Source organism: Nilaparvata lugens, chromosome X (genome assembly GCF_014356525.2).
Source record: "Nilaparvata lugens isolate BPH chromosome X, ASM1435652v1, whole genome shotgun sequence".
Classification (NCBI taxonomy): Eukaryota; Metazoa; Arthropoda; class Insecta; order Hemiptera; family Delphacidae; genus Nilaparvata; species Nilaparvata lugens.
In genome coordinates, this window is record NC_052518.1 from 45,681,761 (window position 1) to 45,704,952 (window position 23,192).

General features: G+C 35.6%; 1 protein-coding gene across 1 annotated transcript in view; it reads left to right on the forward strand.

Moving 5' to 3' along the window:
* LOC111050245 overlaps positions 1-23,192 on the forward strand; it is a 205,018-nt gene that overhangs the window by 116,368 nt on the left and 65,458 nt on the right. The window contains exon 3 of the mRNA XM_039441952.1: positions 20,573-20,744. Within this exon, the coding sequence (XP_039297886.1) occupies positions 20,573-20,744 (172 nt within the window). The remainder of the gene's footprint in view (positions 1-20,572; positions 20,745-23,192) is intronic.

The window sequence follows — 23,192 nt, forward strand, 5'->3', positions numbered from 1 at the left end:
TAAAGTTCATTATACTTCAAATTTCACTCTCTCTCATAATATGTCATCCTTTTACAAGATTTATGGAAAAACCGTTACATTCAATCATAGACACATGAAAAAATGTCTAGACTGAAATTTGAAGCAGCATGTGTTTAACCGTTAAAGTTCATTATACTTCAAATTTCACTCTCTCACGCAAGTGTCATCCTTTTACAAGATTTTATGGAAAAACCATTACATTCAATCATAGACACATGAAAAAATGTCTAGACTGATTTATTGTGTTGAAGCAGCATGTGTTTAACCGTTTAAATTCACCATGCTTCAAATTTCACTCTCTCACGCAAGTGTTATCCTTTTACAAGATTTTATGTTTTCGGGGTCAATACGACCCCTTTGTACTGTGCTAGCCCTATTTTTTCTGTAATAATTTCGGCTACCTGATTTTCTGTAAGGTTATGTTGTTTGGCCTCTATCCAGTTCATATTAAAACTCACGCGTGCGTATCCGCTCACGATATCAAAGGCCACTCTGTGGATGAATAAATTAAGATAATCTATGAATGGAGCCGAACATTGCAGTCTCATAACAGTGCCCCCTTCCGAATTTTTAATTGCCTCAGCTATTTCATCACGAATGCTTTTCACAGCGACTTCCATCTCGTTTTTCTTAATAAAATCTCCTATATCATTTTTAGTTGCATACTTTTCTGCAATTTGATTAATCAGAATAGCAATAGCATCTTTTGTAATGAATTGTTCAATACCGTCCATAATATTAGCTTTTATTGCACCCTCCATTTCAGATAATTGTTTTTCAAACTCTTCCTTTGTTAATGAAGAACTAGTCAATTTCTGCAAAGTAGATTCTAAATATTGCTTATCAATTGGTGATGGGTGTGTTTCATTTACTTTAGTAAAAATTTCTGTACTAAGCTGTTTTAATTTAGTATTGAGTTTCTGTCCAGCACCTCCAAATTCTTAATTTTATCCGATATGGCTTTTAATTTCTCATCTAAATAAGCTTTATCAACTTTATTGTTGTTAATACTCACCAACTGGGATGAAAAGCTGTCTGTTAAAGTTTTCACTTCTCCTAGAGCAGATTCTAAAGTTAGAGTTCTCTCTGCAATAACTTTATCGATATTAGCGCTAAAATTTTGTAATGAACTTAGAATATGTTCTCTTTCAATTATGCTCACTCCGATATTCTTTGTATTTTCCGAGACGAGTTTGGTGATTTGCGAATCTAAATAAAATTTCACAGCTTCGCTGATTCCTTGTTGATTTATCGATTTGATTATTTTCTGTGTTATCGAGTCAATATCACACGTAAGATTAGCAGCAGCAGCACCACCGCCAGCACTAGGTGTATCAATCCGACCGAATCGATGCAGAGTCATCGTAACACTAAACAATTAGTTTTGCTTCTTTTAGCTCTTCAATTATAGAGGCGATCTCAACATCATGTCCAGTGTTGCCAGAAGCTTTTGAGGAATAGAGTAAATTTAATCTTTCCACTAATTTGTCAAAATTATCAAAGTATTGATAACTTCTATCATGAGAATTATTTTTTGCAAATTTCAATAAACCCCATCCCTTCTTTTTACTAATTTTTTTACTGGGAAATAACTTCTGAATCATTTGCAATTTAGTTCCCTGATTTCGTTTAACATAGCCTCTTCGATCTAAATGTATGCCTGTAAGTGTTAAGATTTTTTTATACTTATCCAGATCTCTCTGATTATAAAGATTCGAATTCGGTCTTGAACTGAATAATAACTCAAGTAGACCGTGTGTTAAACGAAATCTTTTATTATAAATATCTATATAACCGTTATCGAATATTACTTGCTGATTTCCAATATAATACACGTCATCTTTAGAATTGTATGAAATTCCATAACTAATTGAATTATTCAATTTTTCCGCATGAAACGTTATTAGATAATGTGACAGCACATCATCGTTTTTACTAGAACCAAGTAAACTGTTTTCAAATTTAGTCGAGCTTAAAAGATTGTCTGTTGAACTCCCATAGCTTTTATCATAACTCGACTGCTCATCATCAATCTCCATGCTCACTTCTTCCTCTTTTACCTCTTCCTTTTTTGGTTTTACACCATGATTAGAGTGAAAACTAGATTTGTTTTTTCCCAGTTCAATTATGGGCTCTATTAACGGTGAGAGCGTTTTCCTATTGTATTCCTCCGATCGTTTTTCGAAATTAACTAAGCTTTTATGCTTGTCGTTGATTACTTTTCTCAATTTCCTAATCTTTTCGATTAAACCAACATTCTTTCTATTCAGCTTCCTGCTGCATGTTTTAGACAACATGACTGCACAAAGAATTAATCTCTACTGAACGGTAAGAAATGTATTGAGCGAATCTTGGTACTTGCCGCTATTAATTCCACACTCAGTCATAATAGTTACAAAATTATGAGGTTTACGATTCCAAACTTTATGACAAAGTTTAGCGAAATCTTTATAAGAAATATCTCCTCCAACATGATCTCTGTGAATTAATTTCAGACTCAATAAATCTATCTTGAAGATTATAATCATATTTGCATTGTCCCTAGTGAAATGTTTCTGTGTAGCTCCATAACTCTGAATTAAATATGCAGTGTCAATATTACGATGTCGTCCCATAGTAAAATATTCTCTTATTTGAGGTACATGATTAAGTTGTAAGTCTAATAATTATATTGTATTCCATCTCAAATCACCATTTGCAAAGACAGAATTGAGTGCAAAATTGTATAACGATGTAACATGGTTAGAACGTCACTATCATAAAATAAAATGGGAAGATGGAGATTTAGAATACACTGACTCATTAATACGTGATAACCTTGTAGGTTATGAGAAAATTATCACAAAAGGAACTGAGAAAGCAAAGTTTTTAAGAAGATTACATACTAACGTTCAATGTATACCAGAGGATTTTCCAAAACCCAATTTCAGCTTTTTCACTAGTTCATGGTGTTATGCTGTGTGTAACATTCATAAAAATAGACCAGATGCCCGGTGTGCTTTGTTCAGTGCTCAACATTATAATTCTTTGTTGTTTAAAAATATGTATCAAACAAATAATTTCTTGTGAGAAAACAATCGAATGCAAAGTATGAGAATGGCGACGATGTACACAAATTCGCAGAAAAGAAACTTTGCTTGTTATGGATTCTTCTACAACGGAAAAGAGATTCAGTGTGTTTATTGCATGCATGCATTGAGACTGCATAAAGCACTTACATGTTGTCTGTCGGCAATTAATGAAGAAAGACCACTTAATTACTCTATAATAGTGCCAGCCTACACTTAGTTTTGTTCATTCGCTTATCATGGATCCGAGAAAGTGGTTGACTGCTGACAACGAGTTGGAAGTGAGGTTAAAAAACTGTATTGATTGGTATGATGAGTGTGAAAGTGCAATTAGGAAATCAACTCGTGAAAATTATAGTTTGGCGAAACAATTGAAAGACATTTTTCTAAGCACGGTTAATTTAAATGACATAAGAGACTATCTATGTTATTATTGTCCTCATAATTTGTGTATAGATAAGCTAATTAAAATTGAAGATGAAATGAATAGTTGTGGTGAAATGTGTAAATAAACGTTTTCTGCCTTCAAATGATTTTTCATTCCAATATCGTACTCACTTTTAGTTTAGTAGCTGCTTAGAGCTAGACGTGTCAGCACGTGTGGTGCGATCTTTTTTATACAAGCGAGACACGAGCCCCTTCTAGGTACAACACGTGCATCTCATCAATTTATAGAACAGAGACACATGCCAAACATGTGGGAAGCCGTTAACATGCAGTGTTATGGTTTTTCAAAATTCAAAAAATTAACTCGTCTCTTGATGGGAATTTCATTTAACGAATTTGATCCACTTGCTAAGAATATTAAATTTTCAACAGGATGTCAAGATGTTGATTTACCTTTAACAAAACCGAAAATGTACACTTTCCTATTTTATCTGAAATATTCGAACTGCTCGATATACTAGACAGCGGTCATCTACATTATGATTGTCCAAATGATTCGTCATTATCTGTTGTTAAAAATTCCGATGAACTTTGGAAATGCTTGTAAGATATTGCAGATAAAAAATGTAAAAGAACTTAGATCATTGTAGAGATTCACTTTAATCTGTCAGTATAGCATTAGATGTGAGAGAAGGATTCACTAGTACAGTATAGATGTAGAGCGATAGGGAATTTCTCAATTCACTTTAATATGACAGTATAGATGTGAGAGAGGGATTCACTTTAATCTGTCAGTATAGATGTAGAGTGAAGGATTCACTTCAATCTGTCAGCATAGATGTAGAGAAAAGAATTCACTCCAATCTGTCAGCATAGCAATAGAGAAAAGGATTCACTTCAATCTGTCAGTATAGCATTAGAGAAAAGGATTCACTTCAATCTGTCAGTATAGCATTAGAGAAAAGGATTCACTTCAATCTGTCAGTAAGGGAATTTTTCCCCCTCAGAGGGAAATTATTTTTTCCCTCATCTATACTGGACAAGGGGAAGGAGAGAGAGAGAGAGATATCTCTTTTCATCCCCCTCATCTCCACTGGGCAAGGGGAAGGGGTTAGAGAAAGATATCTTCCTCTCTTTTCAACCCCCTCATCACCACTGGGCAAGGGGAAGGGGTTAGAGAGAGATATCTTCCTCTCTTTTCATCCCCCTCATCTCCACTGGTCAAGGGGAAGGGGTTAGAGAGAGAGATATCTTCCTCTCTTTTCATCACCCTCATCTCCACTGGGCAGGGGGAATGGGTTAGAGAGAGATATATCTCTCTCTTTTCATCCCCCTCATCTCCACTGGGCAAGTGGAAGGGGTTAGAGAGAGATATCTTCCTCTCTTTTCATCCCCCTCATCTCCACTGGCCGGGGGGAAGGGTAAATCTATTTTCAGAACACCCCCCAACACCCCCCACCCGCAGGGCGGGGGGAATGGGAGGCGGGATTGACGAGGGGGGAGAGTGGGGAGGGGATTTCGAGCAAAAAAGTGTGTTTGAACTCTTGAAATTCATCTACTATTACTTCTCATGATCATTGATTGTAAGTACTCTAGTTGTCAGTAGCCGCTATTTGTTCACTCTATTCCACTTCAAACTCCCAACCTCTCTTTTTCATAAATACTTACTCAGCGATTAGCGACCAACAACATGTCAAGTCGCAGAGCAACGTAGTCGCGCAGTTGTGGAGTTTTCTATATTGGTTTTAGTAACTTACATCTCCTGTACACCGTTTTAGGCCCCAACTATACGGGTGTGTCAGACAGGCTGGTTTATTCGTTAGCTGGATGCATTTTCTCTTATGGGGTGAACTATACAAGCAAAATAGACGCTCGATATAAATTCAGCACGTCTAAGGCTGGCCAATAACGTTTGAACGAGCATGTAAATTCACAGTCGACTTACATTATTTTGATATTAGCCTACAGCTGTGATCACAGCGAAACGCTTCGAGCAAAATTTTTGAGGTTAGTTAGGCTTTTGTATTTCCAATTTATGTTGTTTATTTTTCTTTGTTGCTCTATTTGTGGTTAAATTATTTTTCTATTATTGAAAATTGTAATTTTCTAGTGGCTTATTTATTGTTTTTGGTTATTTATTCTATGTTAGAAGCCTCTCGATAATTTAGTGTATGTGCATGCACGTTCAACCGTGACCAGCCTGAGACGTCCGTATAGTTGGGGCCTTAGTTTTAGACTATTTGAGTCTGGAAGCAAGTTGCAAGTTGTATGGAACAAGAAGCATGACTATGCGTTTCTATCCTAGCTAATGTATCAAGAGCTGAGTTGAGACAGTGCTATGAGCATTTCTTCATTCATCCTTTAAACATCGATGCTCCTTCAGAAAATCAATCACATTTTTTTTTTTGTATTGTTTTTTACTTCCTTGCCCTACTACCATAGGTAAGGAAAGTATTGCTTTCCAAAAAAAATTAAGGTACCCCAATTTCAAATTTTCTATACGTTTCAAGGTCCCCTGAGTCCAAAAACATGATTTTTGGGTATTGGTCTGTGTGTGTGTATGTGTGTGTGTGTGTATGTGTGTGTGTGTGTGTATGTGTGTGTGTGTGTATGTCTGTGAACACAATAACTCCATTCCTAATTAACCGATCGACTTGAAATTTTAAACTTAAGGTCCCTATACCATGAGGACCCGACAATAAGAAATTCAATAAAATTCAATTCAAGATGGCGGAAAAAATGGCGGATAATTACTAAAAAACCATGTTTTTCACGTTTTTCTCGAAAATGGCTCTAACGATTTTCTTCAAATTTATATCATGAATAGCTATTTATAAGCCCTATCAACTAGCATAAGTCTCATTTCTGGGAAAATTTCAGGAGCTCCGTAATATTCTTGAGAAAAATGGCGGAAAATGACTAAAAAACCATGTTTTTCACGGTTTTCTCGAAAACGGCTCCAACGATTTTCTTCAAATTTATACCATGGATAGCTATTTTTAAGCCCTATCAACTGGCATAAGTTTCATTTCTGGGAAAATTTCAGGAGCTCCGTAATATTCTTGAGAAAAATGGCGGATAATGACTAAAAATCCATGTTTTTCACCGTTTTCTCGAAAACTGCTCTAACGATTTACTTCAAATTCATACCATGGATAGATATTCATAAGCACTATCAACTGGCATGAGTCTCATTTCTGGGAAAATTCCATGAGCTCCGTAATATTCTTGAGAAAAATGACGGATAATGACCAAAAACCAGGTTTTTCACGGTTTTCTCAAAAACGGCTCTAACGATTTTCTTCAAATTCAAGCCATGGGTAGCTATTCATAAGTCCTATCAAATGACATGAGTTTTTTCCTTGGAAAATTGCAGGAGCTCCGTAATATTCTTGAGAAAAATGGCGGATAATTACTAAAAAACAATGTTTTTCACGATTTTTTCAAAATAACTTGACCGATTTTTTTCAAATTCATACTCTGTATAGTTATTTATCAGCTCTATTAACTGGCATGAGTCTCCTTTCTGGGAAACTAATGGGGGGTCCACCCTATCCTTGAGAAATGGACTTTGTAACCTCCTTCTCGTGCATGAGGTAGGTAGGTAGAGCACTTCATAAAAAGAACACATAGTCGAGATATTTCATCTGTAGAACAGCTGTTTTGACGACTTTAAAAAAATGACGACTAAAAAAATCATTGAATTTCACAATTTACACAAAGGAAAAAGTACTCTGAAAACAATTATATATACACATATACAAAAGTCTGATCGTAGTTTCGAATATGAGCAAGGAAAGTTGTGTGAGTGTACCACACCAGATTTTTTTTTCTGTTTTAGTTGTTGTGGGTTGGGCTGTGTGGTTGGAGGCTTAGGCTGTTGGTGGTCCCGGGTGGGATATTTTCTTCTATCTCGTACAGATTTTTCTCTGTTATTTTATCTTGAGAGCATTCACTTATTGCTCTTTGGATTAATTAATAAGTTTCTTTTGTAAAATCATCTTCTCTTCCTTATTTGCTCAACTCCAACTCATTCTAAACATTTTTTTATCATTATTCAAATCAATATTCGCTTATTGCTCTTTGGATTAATTAATTCTTCTATATCATCAGCTCATTTCTTTTTTCAGCTTCTTTTTCTCTTCCATTTTTATCTTGAGAGTATTCGTGATTGCTCTTTGATTAATTAATTAGTTCTAAATTCCATTTTTACTTTCCTTGCCCTACTACCATAGGTAAGGAAAGTATTGCTTTCCAAAAAAATTAAGGTACCCCAATTTCAAGTTTTCTATACGTTTCAAGGTCCCCTGAGTCCAAAAACATGATTTTTGGGTATTGGTCTGTGTGTGTATGTGTGTGTGTGTGTATGTGTGTGTGTGTGTATGTCTGTGAACACGATAACTCCATTCCTAATCAACCGATCGACTTGAAATTTTAAACTTAAGGTCCCTATACCATGAGGACCCGACAATAAGAAATTCAATAAAATTCAATTCAAGATGGCGGAAAAAATGGCGGATAATTACTAAAAAACCATGTTTTTCACGTTTTTCTCGAAAATGGCTCTAACGATTTTCTTCAAATTTATATCATGGATAGCTATTTAAAAGCCCTATCAACTCGCATAAGTCTCATTTCTGGGAAAATTTCAGGAGCTCCGTAATATTCTTGAGAAAAATGGCGGAAAATGACTAAAAAACCATGTTTTTCACGGTTTTCTCGAAAACGGCTCCAACGATTTTCTTCAAATTTATACCATGAATAGCTATTTTTAAGCCCTATCAACTGGCATAAGTTTGATTTCTGGGAAAATTTCAGGAGCTCGGTAATATTCTTGAGAAAAATGGCGGATAATGACTAAAAATCCATGTTTTTCACCGTTTTCTCGAAAACTGCTCTAACGATTTACTTCAAATTCATACCATGGATAGATATTCATAAGCACTATCAACTGGCATGAGTCTCATTTCTGGGAAAATTCCATGAGCTCCGTAATATTCTTGAGAAAAATGGCGGATAATGACCAAAAACCAGGTTTTTCACGGTTTTCTCGAAAACGGCTCTAACGATTTTCTTCAAATTCAAGCCATGGGTAGCTATTCATAAGTCCTATCAAATGACATGAGTTTTTTCCTTGGAAAATTGCAGGAGCTCCGTAATATTCTTGAGAAAAATGGCGGATAATTACTAAAAAACCATGTTTTTCACGATTTTTTCAAAATAACTTGACCGGTTTTTTTCAAATTCATACTCTGTATAGTTATTTATCAGCTCTATTAACTGGCATGAGTCTCCTTTCTGGGAAACTAATGGGGGGTCCACCCCATCCTTGAGAAATGGACTTTGTAACCTCCTTCTCGTGCATGAGGTAGGTAGGTAGAGCACTTCATAAAAAGAACACATAGTCGAGATATTTCATCTGTAGAACAGCTGTTTTGACGACTTTAAAAAAATGACGACTAAAAAAATCATTGAATTTCACAATTTACACAAAGGAAAAAGTACTCTGAAAACAATTATATATACACATATACAAAAGTCTGATCGTAGTTTCGAATATGAGCAAGGAAAGTTGTGTGAGTGTACCACACCAGATTTTTTCTATTGTTAAATCATCTTTTCATCCTCATTTGCTTACATTCAGAACTCTTTATCTAATTCTAAACATTTTTAATCTTTAATCAATTGGTTATATTATGTACTATTATACTTATGTATACTTATGTATGATATTATGTACTTATATTCCTGACTGTAACTGAATTATTCTATTTGATGTGCGGCTGGTAAGATGATCTTATGATTCTCAATTTCTCAATGAACTATTGCATTAATTCCTTGAAAGTTTATTATCAAAATGTAAGGGGTCTCAGAACGAAGACTCATGGTTTCCTTCAATCGGTGCTTGCCTGTGATTATGATATGATTTTGATAACAGAGACTTGGCTTAATTCTAGTTTTGTTGATTCTGAACTTTTTGATGAGAGATACACTGTTTATCGTAGAGACAGACCTGGTAGAGCGACTCTTGTTGTGGTGGAGGTGTGCTAATTGCCGTTCGTAGGGACATACCCTCGGAGGAATGTTTTGATATTAATTCGTGTCATAATCTCAGAAATTCAGAGAATCTGATGATTCGTATTCTATCACCCACTTGTCCTATATATATTAACATTGTCTACTATTGTAATAATGCTCTCATAGGTGACTTTGAATCATATTTTGATCACATCGAATCATACTCTCAGATAATTAAAGATAAATTGTTCATAGCTGGTGATTTCAACTTACCTGAAATAACTGACAAGGATTTTGATTTAATGAATGGTACTATGTGTGCAAAAAAGTTAAACAATTTCTCAGGATTTTTTGATCTTCAATCTTATAATAATGTTAAAAATGCCAATGGCCGTACACTTGATTTGGTAATGTCTAGTATGCAGATTGAAGGGCTCAAACATGAGTCTTTGCCTTTGGTCCATGAAGATGTTGAACATCACCCAGCTCTGAGCATGGAATTGCTGACGGGTTTCCAGTTGAGTCGGGGGAGTCATCAGCATCAATCTGATTGGGAGTTGAAGTATGATTTCAGGAGAGCGGACTATCTTTCTCTTTACAAAATCCTTAGAGATTATAATTGGCAGGTTCTTTATAGTATTAAAGATGTTGATTCAGCGGTAGATCTTTTTTATTCAATCATATATTCATGTTTTGATCTCACCATCCCAAAAAAACGTGTCAATGCAATTAACTCGAAGTATCCTCCTTGGTTTAATCAGAATATCATACAGATGATTAAGAGGAAAAACAAACTCGCACGGAAGAAACATTTTTTGGCCTATCATAGAAATCGGTTCAACGATATTAGAAGAGAGCTGAAGAATCTCATATCCCGTTCTCATGATGAGTATATGACTAGGGTACAGAGGAATATCAAGGGTGAGTCGAAGGAGTTCTGGAAGTTTGTGAATAGTAAGCGTGAGGCTAATGGGATCTGTCAGAGAATGGAGCTCGGTGATAGGGCCTTTGTGGGATATGAATTGCCCGATGGTTTTGCTGAGTACTTCAAGTCGGTTTATACTCCAATTACTTGCACCTTTAGTGATAACGTGAATCAGATTAGTGAGGAAAATGGAATTATAAGGGATTTGGCTTCCAGTTCATTAGCTGTTTCATCAGTTTCTGTTGAGAGCATAAGGAGGGCAATTAACAGAATGAAGCCACTCACTACTCCTGGTGAGGATGAGGTTCCTGCATTCATAGTGAAAGGTTGCAGAGATGTGTTGGTTGACCCATTGAAATATATATTCGATTTATCTTTGGCGAAAGGTTTATTTCCTACAAGGTGGAAGATTTCCAAGGTAATATCCATTTTCAAGTCTGGCAGAAAGGATCTGATTGATAACTATCGTCCGATCTCCCTGCTGTCAGTCTTTGCTAAGATTTTTGAGCATCTCTTGTATGGTGAGATTTTGTGTTACTCCCGTCCTCTGATATCGGACTGTCAACATGGGTTTCTCCCTGGAAGGTCTGTGGTCACCAATTTGATGGAGTTCACTATGGATGTTTCGAGGGTAATGGATTCTGGAGGTGAGGTTGATGTCATTTACACAGACTATGCAAAAGCATTTGATCGTGTTGATCAGGGAGCACTGTTGAGGAGACTTGATGATTTGGGTTTTTGTGTGCAACTTGTGAATCTTTTCAGAAGTTACTTATTCCATCGTACCAATTATGTTATGGTCAGGTGTTCTAGATCAACTCCCTTTTTCAGCACTTCAGGAGTTCCACAGGGGAGTGTACTCGGTCCTCTTTTATTCCTTCTATTGATCAATGAACTGCCTCTCCAGTTAAAGAAAGCAAAATGTTTGATCTTTGCTGATGATGTAAAGCTCTACATGGAGATTACTAACTCCAATGATTGTAATTTGTTGCAGCAAGATCTTGACAGATTGGCTAGATGGTCTTCTATCAATGGACTTGACTTGAATGTTAGGAAGTGTAAGTGTATCTCATTCTCTAGAAAAAATATGAAGATGAACTTTTCTTATGAAGTACATGGTATGAATCTGGAAAGAGTCGATACATGTAAGGATTTGGGTGTAATCTTTGATAGCTGTCTCAGGTTCTCAGTGCACATGGACTATAGCATAGCTAGAGCCAATAAAATGCTAGGTTTTGTTATGAGGAATACAGCTAACTTCAATAACCTTGATGCAATATGTACTGTTTATGTGTCATTGGTCCGGAGTGTGTTGGAATATTGCTCTGTGATTTGGAACCCTTATACTGATTTGTGTACTCATGGTCTTGAGGTAGTTCAGAATAAGTTTTTGAGGTTTCTCTATTACAAGCGCTTCGGCCAATCCTGTCCTTTGGGTTTTCCTACAGACCGTTTGAGAAGTACCTTTCACTTTGTATCATTGAGATTACGACGGGAGAGAGACTCATTGATTTTCGTGCATGGTCTGTTAAGGGGTCGATTTTCTTCTCCTTCGCTGCTCTCATTGATCAGGTTCCATGTTCCTGCGTTCAATTCCAGAGATCATCCCACCTTTGATATTATCAGATGTAGAACGGTCAGTGGTTACAATGCTCCCCTGTTTAGGTCTCTTCGATTATACAATAGGCTTAATAATGCATTAGATTTTTTTGATTCAGACAGTGTGTTCAGGTGGGACTTGAATAAGATTTATGTTTGTTGAGTTTTGTCTTTTTTTTTCTTTCCTATGTTTTACATAATTTATTAGTGTTTTTATTTATAAGTTTCATATTTGCAAAGTTTCCATAATTCTCTTTTCTTTATTTCTTTTTTCTTTTCTTCTTGAATTTTTCAGTATTAGTTACATACTTAGTTCTTCTTCTTTTATCTGTTATACTATAAGTTTCATATTTGCAAGGTTTTCTATTATTTTTTGTTGTATTTTGTTTTTTCTAAAACTCAATAGTATATAAGTTAAGTTATTCTATTTTCATTTTAATGTATTGTATTTTCAAATTGTATTATGCTCAATGTGTGTTATGAGGGCAATAATGGGATTCAGTTCCTGGTGCCCTCAAATATGTAAATTTTCAAATAAATAATAATAATAATAAATAAAACAAAAAAGAAGCTTGAAGAGTTTATTAGATAGTAGAAATCTTGAAAATGCTTACTTCGCTATGTTCCATTCACTTCTTTCATACGGAGTTATGTTTTGTATTAGTTTAATCTAGGCAGTACATATATTTTGGATTAAAAAATTTGCAATTATTGAAGAGTCTATCCACAAAAGTTGTAGGTCTTATTTTAAAGATTTCATAACTTCTCACTGCCAAGCTTGTATATTTTTGAAGCGCTTCGCTTTATTGAGAAAAAAGAGATTAATTCTGCACCGGTGAAATGGTCCACTTTCATAATACTTGAGCTTCCACTAAATTGAACTTATGCTCCTTTGTTTCCATTCGTATTTTTCTCGTAAGGACAATAATGGGGGTTTTCCCGGTGCCCTAATATTATAAATAAGTAAATAAATACTAGAAACAGGCAAAACCGGAGAGATGACGTAGCCTACTATGTATGAGAAAGGAGTGAAGAGTGCTGGGATTCGCATGTATAACTCATTGCCAGCACATCTAAAGGCATGCACTGAAGAGGAATTTAGAGTAAAAATTAATAGAAAAATGCTGGGCATGTGGGCATACTCTAAAGATAAAATCTGCGTTCATTATGAGATGCAGCGTAACAATAGAATATTATATCCTCGACGTTTCAAATTACCGACACATCTATATACCCCTTCCATTATTGGTAGGCCGATGCTGCAAAATAACGTTTTTACTCTTATAACAATGCTGCATCCATAATGAGCGTAGATTTTATCTTTAGACAGGGTGTCCACGCGGCGGGAAAACCGGGAATTGTACGTTAATTTCATTTGGGCGGGAAATGTTTGGGAATTTTGTCGAGATACGGGAATTTTTTGACACTTTCGTCAACTAGCTAATTATATATTAATTAAGAACAGAGTTGAAATTTAGCCAGTGGATGAGTGGTGTATTAGTGATGGATGATGCAGGTTGGTGTATCGATGTGGCGTTTTATAAATAAAGTGTATCTATATGGTGTTTTATCGGAGCCGTGTATCGATAGGTTCTATCGTAACGATGAGGTTTTCTTCCGATATTCATTACAAGATTGATATTTTTAGAATCTATGTGCAAAATTTGGGGATCTAAATCATTTCCTTTTTTCCGGTATGCAATCCACAAGAAGACATGTTTTGATGCGAACAAACGAACACACAAACAAACACAACCCTACTCTCTTTCTCTTATTATATAGATTAAGGTATTTTCACTCATGCCGAAACGAACTTCGAACCGTGCAATTCGCTGCGCAGCGCGCCGTGCAGCGAACCGCTCGGCGAATTCAAACAATAAAATGCTGTCAAGTGGTGAATCTTTTTCAATTTTAATAATGAAATATCTGTACTGTTGATTTATTTTACTAATTTCGTCTTCAAATCAGTAGTTTTCGTAGTGTCAATGATATCTGAAATAATTTCAAGACATAATAATGTTCCAATCACTGATTTTTTCTAAACATGATTAGAATATTATTCAATTTGGATTCTCTAATCATACTTTCTTGTGAATCTATAATTTGATCATCCATTTTTGAATTGATAGGTACTGAATAAATTAAAACCAATTGTACAATTCAATCAAACAGGCTCTGGGATATTATAATATATTTGGTAACAAAAGTATTTAGAGTAGTTATAATAACCTATCACAAAAAATTAATATTATCCACCTTGCTTATTCGGTTTTGATCAGGGTGTTTTTAAATAAGCAACATATTGGATAAACTGTTTTTATCTGCTTAATGTTTTCGTTTTTAATTATGTACCCGCAATGCGAAAACACATTCTTTGATGTGTTTATATTTGCATAATCAATTGTAAATCTCTATGATATTTTTATTCAATTAACATTTTTTCAGCGTCTTCCTCATTCAAGTCATTAAGTCAAGTCACTGATAGACTGACTCACGCACTGTACAGTCGGCCGAAAACGCTGTGGAGTGTCGTGCAGAATACAGTTCAGTAGTATTAGCCCAGTCAATAAAGTGTTATAGAGGGAAAAATTTGGAAGACAATTTTTGACCCCGCAGTTCTGTTTATGGTAGTGAGGAGGTAAACATATCAAAAGTCCCCACCCCTCCCCCTATGCTAAGGGGGTGGGGGTGATTCAAAGGTACCATATTTTGGTTTCTAGCATAAAACTAGAAAATAATGCATTTTACAGACATGACTATTCTATAAGAAATTAAAGCTTACAAATTTCACCCCCACATTGAATTTGCTACAACAATAGAAGGAAAACTTGGAATAGTGAAATAATACATCAAATTAAAGAGAAAACAAAGCTCTATAAATCTACGGTGAGCATTCATTTTTACGATGCATTGTTGGAGAGTTGTAGGCCCTGAAACATCAAAAAATAGGATTAAAAGCTGTTATTTTAACAATTTTACACTTTTAAGAACGTATATCTCGAAAACTGTTGGAGATATCACAAATCATCACAGAACAAATATTGTAGGAAATTAATCAAGCTTCATTTCTGAATAGTTAGTCATGTCGGTTGAACGCATTTTTCTCAAGATACAAGCGTGTAAGCAAAACATTGAAAAATTCAACTTTTTAACCACCCTCATCCCTTCAGCACAATGGGTAGGGATAGGGACTTTTGATATGTTCACCCCCTAACTGGTCCCAACATAGCTGCAAAGTCAAAAATTGTATTCAAAACATTCTCTCAAATTCCTTTTCAATTGGTCTATTTTTGCATAATTGAAGATATCACACTCAACACTGAAGCTGCTGCAACAGTCGTGGGGATGTGCGTAAACTTGTGTAATTATACATAGCATTGAAGAGAATTTGATGCTCTATAACCTCATGATCAGCATGGATTTTTCCCATCGATATTCAAAAATTCATAAGAGCAAAAATAGCAAAAAATTGAGGGAAAATGTGTTTTTTTCATAAATGTCACATCTTTTAGAGCGGATATCTCGAAAAGTGTAGAGATATAGAAAAGTTGTGGGATCAATATTGTAGGAAATTATGTAAGCTTTAATTTCTTATAGAATAGTCATGTCTGTAAAATGCATAGTTTTCGAGTTTTATGCTAGAAACCAAAAAATGGTACTTTTGAACCACCCCCACCCCCTTAGCACAGGGGGTAGGGGTGAGGACTTTTGATATGTTTACCTCCTCACTACCCTAAACAGAAATGCGGGGTCAAAAATTGTCTTCCAAACTTTTCCCTCTATACCCTTTTTTGAGCATTCATTGCCTGGACTATATTCTGAATGTTGCAAATCGATGGAAATAACACTCCCTTATTCCTTGATCAAAACTTTATTATTGACTTACAGGTAACCCGTGCTCTGCTAGGGTCTATTTTAAAACTTGACAAATTGAAAACTTGACGTAATGAAAATTTGAAGAATTTAAAACAGACCTGTTACCATCCTCGGTTAATTAAGAATCTATATGCAAAAATTCAAGTTGATCAGTCCAGTAGTTCAGACGTGATGATGCGTCAAACATAATTTTCCTATCCCGTACTAATATAAGCCAGTTCTTCACTTTATTATAGTATAGATTGGTTTGCCTAAAAGGGTCCTATCTACCTAAGTAAGTTTTTTTGGTTTGCCAAAAATAGACCAAACCAGACACTTTTTGGGGGAAATTATTCAACTCTACCCACTTTTTCGTGAAATAACAATGATCAATGCTCTTATCAACAAATATTGATGGCAAGTGGAAAATATTATGAAGATGTCACTTTTTGTGAGTTAGTATATGCTGTAGTATTTATTAAATACTACCTCAAATACCTTGAATACATTAAATATCAACTACCTTGGCCTCCCTCAAATAGCCTCTCCCTCTGTCTAGATCCTCGGCATGCCTCCTCCAGTTACGAACTCCAAGCGTCCTTAGATCGCGTTCCGCATCATCCGTCCATCTACTTCTTGGTCGACCTTTTCTTCTTCTGTTATATATTTTCTCCTTCCATATACATTTCACCACTCTTCCATCTCCCATTTTCAACATATGCCGCATCCATCTTATTCTGCCAGCTTTTATCGACCGCACTATGTCTTCTTTGTTTAAGAATTACTCTATTACAAAATTTTTTCTACCTCTCCAGAGACCATTCTCAAAAACAGGGCCCAAGATTCCTTCTCACCACGTTTCTTTCAAAAACTCTCAGTCTTTGCATATCTCCAGCAGTAAGCACCCATGTTTCCGATCCGTAACACACCACAGGCTTCACCAATGTTTTGTATAAATGTAATTTTGTAGCTCTTGACAGCATTCGAGATTTAAATAATTTGATACTGGCATAGTATGCTCTGTTTTCCGCCATGATCCTTTTGTTAGTCTCTTCTGAGACTTTCCCACTACTTGTCACAAGTGTTCCCAGATAGACAAACTCGTCTACCTGTTGAAATGTGTAGGGTCCAATCTTCATGTCTCTAGCATCTCTCCTACCTACTGCTGGTAACACTCTCAGGTATTTTGTCTAGGCCTCGTTTATCTCTAGTCCCATTGGTTTACTATAGCTTGCTAGTGATGTGAAGGCTTCTCTCAAGGCTGGTACTGTTCTCGCTACTATGACCAGATCATCTGCATATCCAGAAACTTGCCATAGTCTATTTACTATGGTACTTCTATGGGTGATACCTTCGACTGCTTCATGGAGAGCCAAATTGAACAATAATGCAGACAGCGCATCTCCTTGCCTTACCCCATACTTTACAGGGAAACGCATCCCAAGAGTCTTGCCTATCCTTACTCTGGAGTAGGTCTCATTTAGGGTAGCTGCCACTAGTCTGATTAATTTTGAAGGTAAGTTTTTCTTGTCCAGTGCTTCAAGTAGCTTTCTCCTGTATAAACTGTCAAATGCTCTCTTGTAGTCTACAAACAGCAAGTGAAGACATATCATGCTGTATACACTTTTCCATTGCCTGTCTCAATGTGAAGATCTGATCCAATGTGCTCCACTGTATTCTATTTGCATTAAACATTATTTATCGATTCCTATAAATTTATTATTCATGACAATGAGTTGTTCAAAATATAGATTATGAGAAGAGGCCTGTACTGTAATAATGTTCGCGAAAGTATTCACATGCTTTGTGATGGATAGCCAAAATTGGACCGCAAGCTGCACGGCCAATTTTATTCGAGCGCTCTGATTGGCTGAAAAGTTCAGCGTTCGGCGAACGGCGTGGAGAACGGTTAAAAGAGCGGCTAGTGGGACGACGAACGATTCAGAGAACTGCGCGGCAGTTGTTTAACAGCTGAATGTTAACATTATGAAATATATGGCTAATGTTCGCTGCACGGTGAACAGTTCGAAGTTCGGTTCAGCATGTGTGGAAATACATTTATATCCATTTTAGGTATAGTTCCGTATCTGGTGAAGGTATTATCGATGTTGAAATTATTGATAGTAAATCAAATCACACAAGTGTTTTTTAGAACCTAAAATGTACTGTTAATATTAGTCCAGTCAATATAGACATGAAAAAGGGGGTGTGCTTTCAATAATTGTAGTTCTGATTTTTTCAATATATTGTTTGGATACATAAGAGAAGTCCAGAACCAATTTTTGAATGCAAAATTTCCTTGTGCTAGATACAGAATGGCCCAAACACTTCGTATTTTCGGTTAATTTTCTATTTTTCAGCTTATATCAGCCAAATCCAGTCGTCGGACAGTTAAATTTGCTCTCGCCTTTTTTCAGATTATAAAATTCTGAATAAAATTAAATCACTTGAGCTCTATATCTAATGTGTTCTGAGTTACAAAAACTTTAAACTAAAACTATAATTTTAACAAATTAATCAATTTTTATGAATATTTTAGTTTTTAATCAACAATATCTTCCAACTTCCACAATTCAAATTGTGCCTGACCTTTTTAAAAGATGATAAAGAAGATAATTTTGAATAAAATTTAGAATTTAGAAATAGGCCGACACATCTAGAAAATACCTGAGTCTATACCTAATTCATGCATGTGAACGGGCTAGAGTCAAGAAAACTTCAATTAATCTTGCCATGCCTGATTTAATAGGTTTATACTATAGAATAACACTACAATTTGAAATAATTGAAAAATACAAACAGCTTCAATAAACATTGGCAACTAAAAGCGAACAACAGAAACAACAATTTCATGTTACTTTGTTGACATTCTTCATCTGATTTGGGGGGGGCATTACTATCCCTCGTTTAGATAGCAATACGTCACAAAACCAAACAATATCAGTCATAAAATAACAAATTAATTTCAACATGAAACTACTCAAGAAAGAAAAGCCCGTTGAACCCAAATTTCGTCGATAGTAACCCATATAACCCATTTCATAATAATTTTGAATCCCCACTTTTGATTGACATTCTCGAATGAACCTTTGTTTCACTACACTGCACTTTCGTTGGTCTGTACATTGCTTTATCGTCGGGGTTACAGTACCTTGTTTTTGGCGGTGAACTTTTACCGGTTGAATTTGGCTTGACGGCGACGTCCTCTTACGGTCCTAGACCTGTCGTCTGAACGGGTGTCTTGAAGCGGTGTTACATAAATTTGCGGAACCAAAGGGGTGGTACATGAAGTTGGTTTGGGGACACACATGAACCACTTAGCGGTTATTTGAAGAAACAATTATTCGTACATGATAAAGAAACACAATTAAACCTTTCAGGACATGGCACTACTAGAAAATTTAAACTTTAATAAAAATAAAACTAGCTCCTACATTAACTAATGATATAAACTTGTAAACTTGCCCAAACAGGGCGAAACATAATGACTACATCTTTACTCTCATAGTGCTCCTAGCAAAGTGTCCTCCGAAACGTAATCTGGTCTCTCGGTTGGGGAATCGCCCCACTACTGTATTTAGAAACAGGTCTCCTATTGGGCAAAGGGAATCAATTTGACCAATCGTCGCGTGGCTTCTAGAGCCTTTGGGCCAAATAGTAACTGCAAAATCGGTAGTTTGTTATAATTTCAATGCTTGCTGTTTTCCAGCTTATCGCACTCTATGTCGTGACAGGAAGGCTACGTTTTAAAGATAATTCCATAATCTACATTCCTCGACGACTCGGAGCCACAATTTTTAAATATCTATCATGGTAAACTCGAAGTCATGGCCATTCATAATAGAGAGAGAGAAAATAATTTATTTCGCTAACTCACAATAATGGCTCTAGTCTATTGCGTATTAAATTTACTATTATAACTTGGAAAAAGGCCTGAATTAAAAATAGTGCTCGGCACAAAATGTACAATTCAAAATTCCTTTGAGCGTAATTTTGTGCGCTCTCTGGTCTCAGGTTGAAGAGCACAAAATTACGCCCAGAGGGATTTTGAATTATACATTTTAATTGTGGCAGTTGGAAGATATTGGAAATTTTGCATGGAAAATTGGTTCTAGACTTCTCCAATGTATCCAAACAATATATTGAAAAATCAGAACCACAATATATATTGCAAACACCAATGTATATACCGGTAGTGACTGGACTATAATGTTTTAAAGGGTTAAGGGCAGATAGGGAGTTTCGTTTTTTCTTCTAAATTTACTTTTTTATATTATTCGAAATAGTTAATCGTATAATGGTGCTACATTTTTATGAAAAACTTACTTTTACTGCACTTTTGAAATTGTTATTTAAGAAAAACTTACTTGTGCACTTTTGAAATTGTTATCTAAGAATATTATTTTTTTCCAAATTGACCCCCATTCTGAGTAACCCCATGAAACCCACCCCCCCCAACCTATATTTTTACATATTATTCTTTTTTTTTAACCAGCGAGGAAAACCGGAAAAAACGTGAAATATACGGGAATTGTACGGGAATATTCTGAGCCTGATTTAGTGGACACCCTGTTAGAGTATGTCCGCATGCCCAGCAACTTTTTTTATAAATTTTTAGTCTAAATTCATGTTCAGTGCATGCCTTTAGATGTGCTGGCAATGAGTTATACAACTTATATGTTGTTTGATGGTTATTCAGGTAGAGAAGAGCGAGCCAATCAGTGAGGAGCCAATCAGTGAGGAGCCGCTGTTGAGAACTATAGCTTCAATTCAAGTAGGAGATGCTCTGCAGAAAGCAGTGGTTGATTTTGAAGAGACCCTACAACGATCCTCCAGGCCATCGGCGTTTGCTTCTTATTCGCTATCCACTGGTAATAGGCCTACATATTCATAACCTAACACTACATAAAACATAGTTCACTCTGGTCTGTTTGTAGGTTAGAAATCTGTTGCTTTCAAATGGTCGTTATATTTCAAAATACAATTGATCTCATTTATCATCCACAATATACAGAGTGTCCCACGAAAGGTGTAACAACCGAAGACCATGGATTCTACATGAAATTTGCAACAAAAAATTCCCTGTAAATTTCTTTTATATCGGCCTCAGTTTTCAAGATATATAAATTTTTCGATATTTTTGAAAAACGTCAATAACTAGAAAACTTTAAACTTAAGTCAAAATCTGATTCTTAGGATTTGGTTGAAAATTTCCAATAAGGTTCATATCATTTGTTCCTTTGTTTCACATTTTTGAACTTTTTATGCGTGCTCAAAGTTGATAAAAGTAGGCTACATTCGTCAACTTCAAAACCAAATTTCAAACAATTTGTACGTTCATAAAAAGTTCAAAAACGTCAAACAAGAAACACATTATATGAATCTTAATGGAAATTTATTCCTCATTCCAACCATATCCTTAGAATTAGATTCTGACTGATAGTTTTCTAGCTATTCACTTTTTTTAATATCGAAAATCTATACATTTCGAAAACTAAGGTCGATAAAAGACATTTTCACTGGACGTTTTTTCATGTAGAATCTATGGTCTTTGGCTGTTACACCTTAAAGCTGGGTTTTCGTTTATGCGTAAATGCCGTCGTCGACCACGACAGGGAGAGAATCTCAGATTGGGTATATTTCTATTTGTCTACATAACCTAAAAGATTATTTTCAATTATGTTTTAATGGGGCAGGTTCAGCTTATACTTTTTTATACTTTTAAATGGCAATATGTTGATATTATCATAAATGTTTATTTCTTTTAATAATAAAGACAAATAATAAAAAGTTATTTAATCATTTGTTTTAGCACACTTGAAATTTGGACAATATGAATGTCAACAATGCTTGTCGTTGTCGACTGCGGAAAATTACGCACAAACGAAAAAGGCACCTTTAGTGGACACTGTATAGTATTGAACATTTTAGCTGGTTTCTGGGTAGCACTATTTTATTGATAGTGGCCCTGACTGTAACTGCACAGAAAACTTATGAGTTCGGGTCTGTTTCCAGGCTAGATGCTATTTTACGATCAGTTGGTAATTAACAGCTGATCTCGATATGATCACCGAATGTGAAAAGTGAGTAAAGCCAGTTGAGCCAGTTACACACATCGATTTTTGGACGTTCGATCTTTTGCATCCTTATAACATTTACCAGATTAAACAGAACTAGACAAACATCATATGCTTGACATCATCTGTTTAATCTAATAGAATTTATAAGGACGGCGAAAAATCGTACAACCAAAAACCGATGTGTGTAACTAGCTTTAGTGGCTTCTTACCGATCACTTTGAGCTGTGTGTCTTTTAGATAGCATCAAGTGCTTTTCAAATAAAGAAATTTTCTTCATTACACACGACGATTGAGCCCCTGGATCCACTGCGTTCTTGTCTGACACTAGCAACCGATCTTTTTTTCATCATGAGCTATTTTTTGATTATTCACTGCTTTTTTGAACGTCGAGTTGGATAGGTTGATAAGAAGGAGAATGAGAACCATGATCCTAGTGTCCTGTATGTTATTTATTTATTTATTAGGTTAGCACAAAGAATACAATGATCGGAAAAGAAAAAACAGGCTACTGCGAGAGTTAGTTTACAGGCTACATGTTACGTACGAGACCGTAGTTATTATGAATTATTATAAGAAGTAAATATAAGATTGGTCATTAAATTTCCTTCAATGTAGTGTTGTGTGTTTAGCGTAGGTTATTTTTAATCTATGTATTGAGTTTTTACTTGTTGCGTCTTAATTATTACTGTTTGTGTGACAAAAAATATAGTACGTGGCAAGCTCGTGGATGTATGTCACAGTACTCGCATGATATCCCAGTTCTAGCAAACCTCGACTAGGAACTATCATGCTTTTACAGAAACTCTTCCTTTCTGGCCTCTTGACGTAATATACTATTTCAGCAACTCAACATTCATTATTTTAGGACTAATCCCAAAACTTTAGTGAGGTTACATTGTTACGTGAAAACATACATCTTAAGGGTGATATTCCCACCTCTTAGTAATAAAAATGAAACTCTCTGAGTGAAGGGAACAGAATATTGTCGTTTGCTTCCCTCTCAACTTCTTGCCGCCGCCCTGGCTCTCTCTCACGTGGGGGAACTCGGTCCCATCAGCATCTACCACTGCAAACTGCCCACCACATTGGATTATCTGCTGGACTCTGATAAGTTTTATAAAATTTGGACTTGAATTTCCATTTTTCCAATGGACGCCGAACTATCTGATGCATTCATGACTATTCTTGTATTTGAGATTTTCTTAGTTTTAAGACTTCCTAGTTTTAGTTTTACCTTAC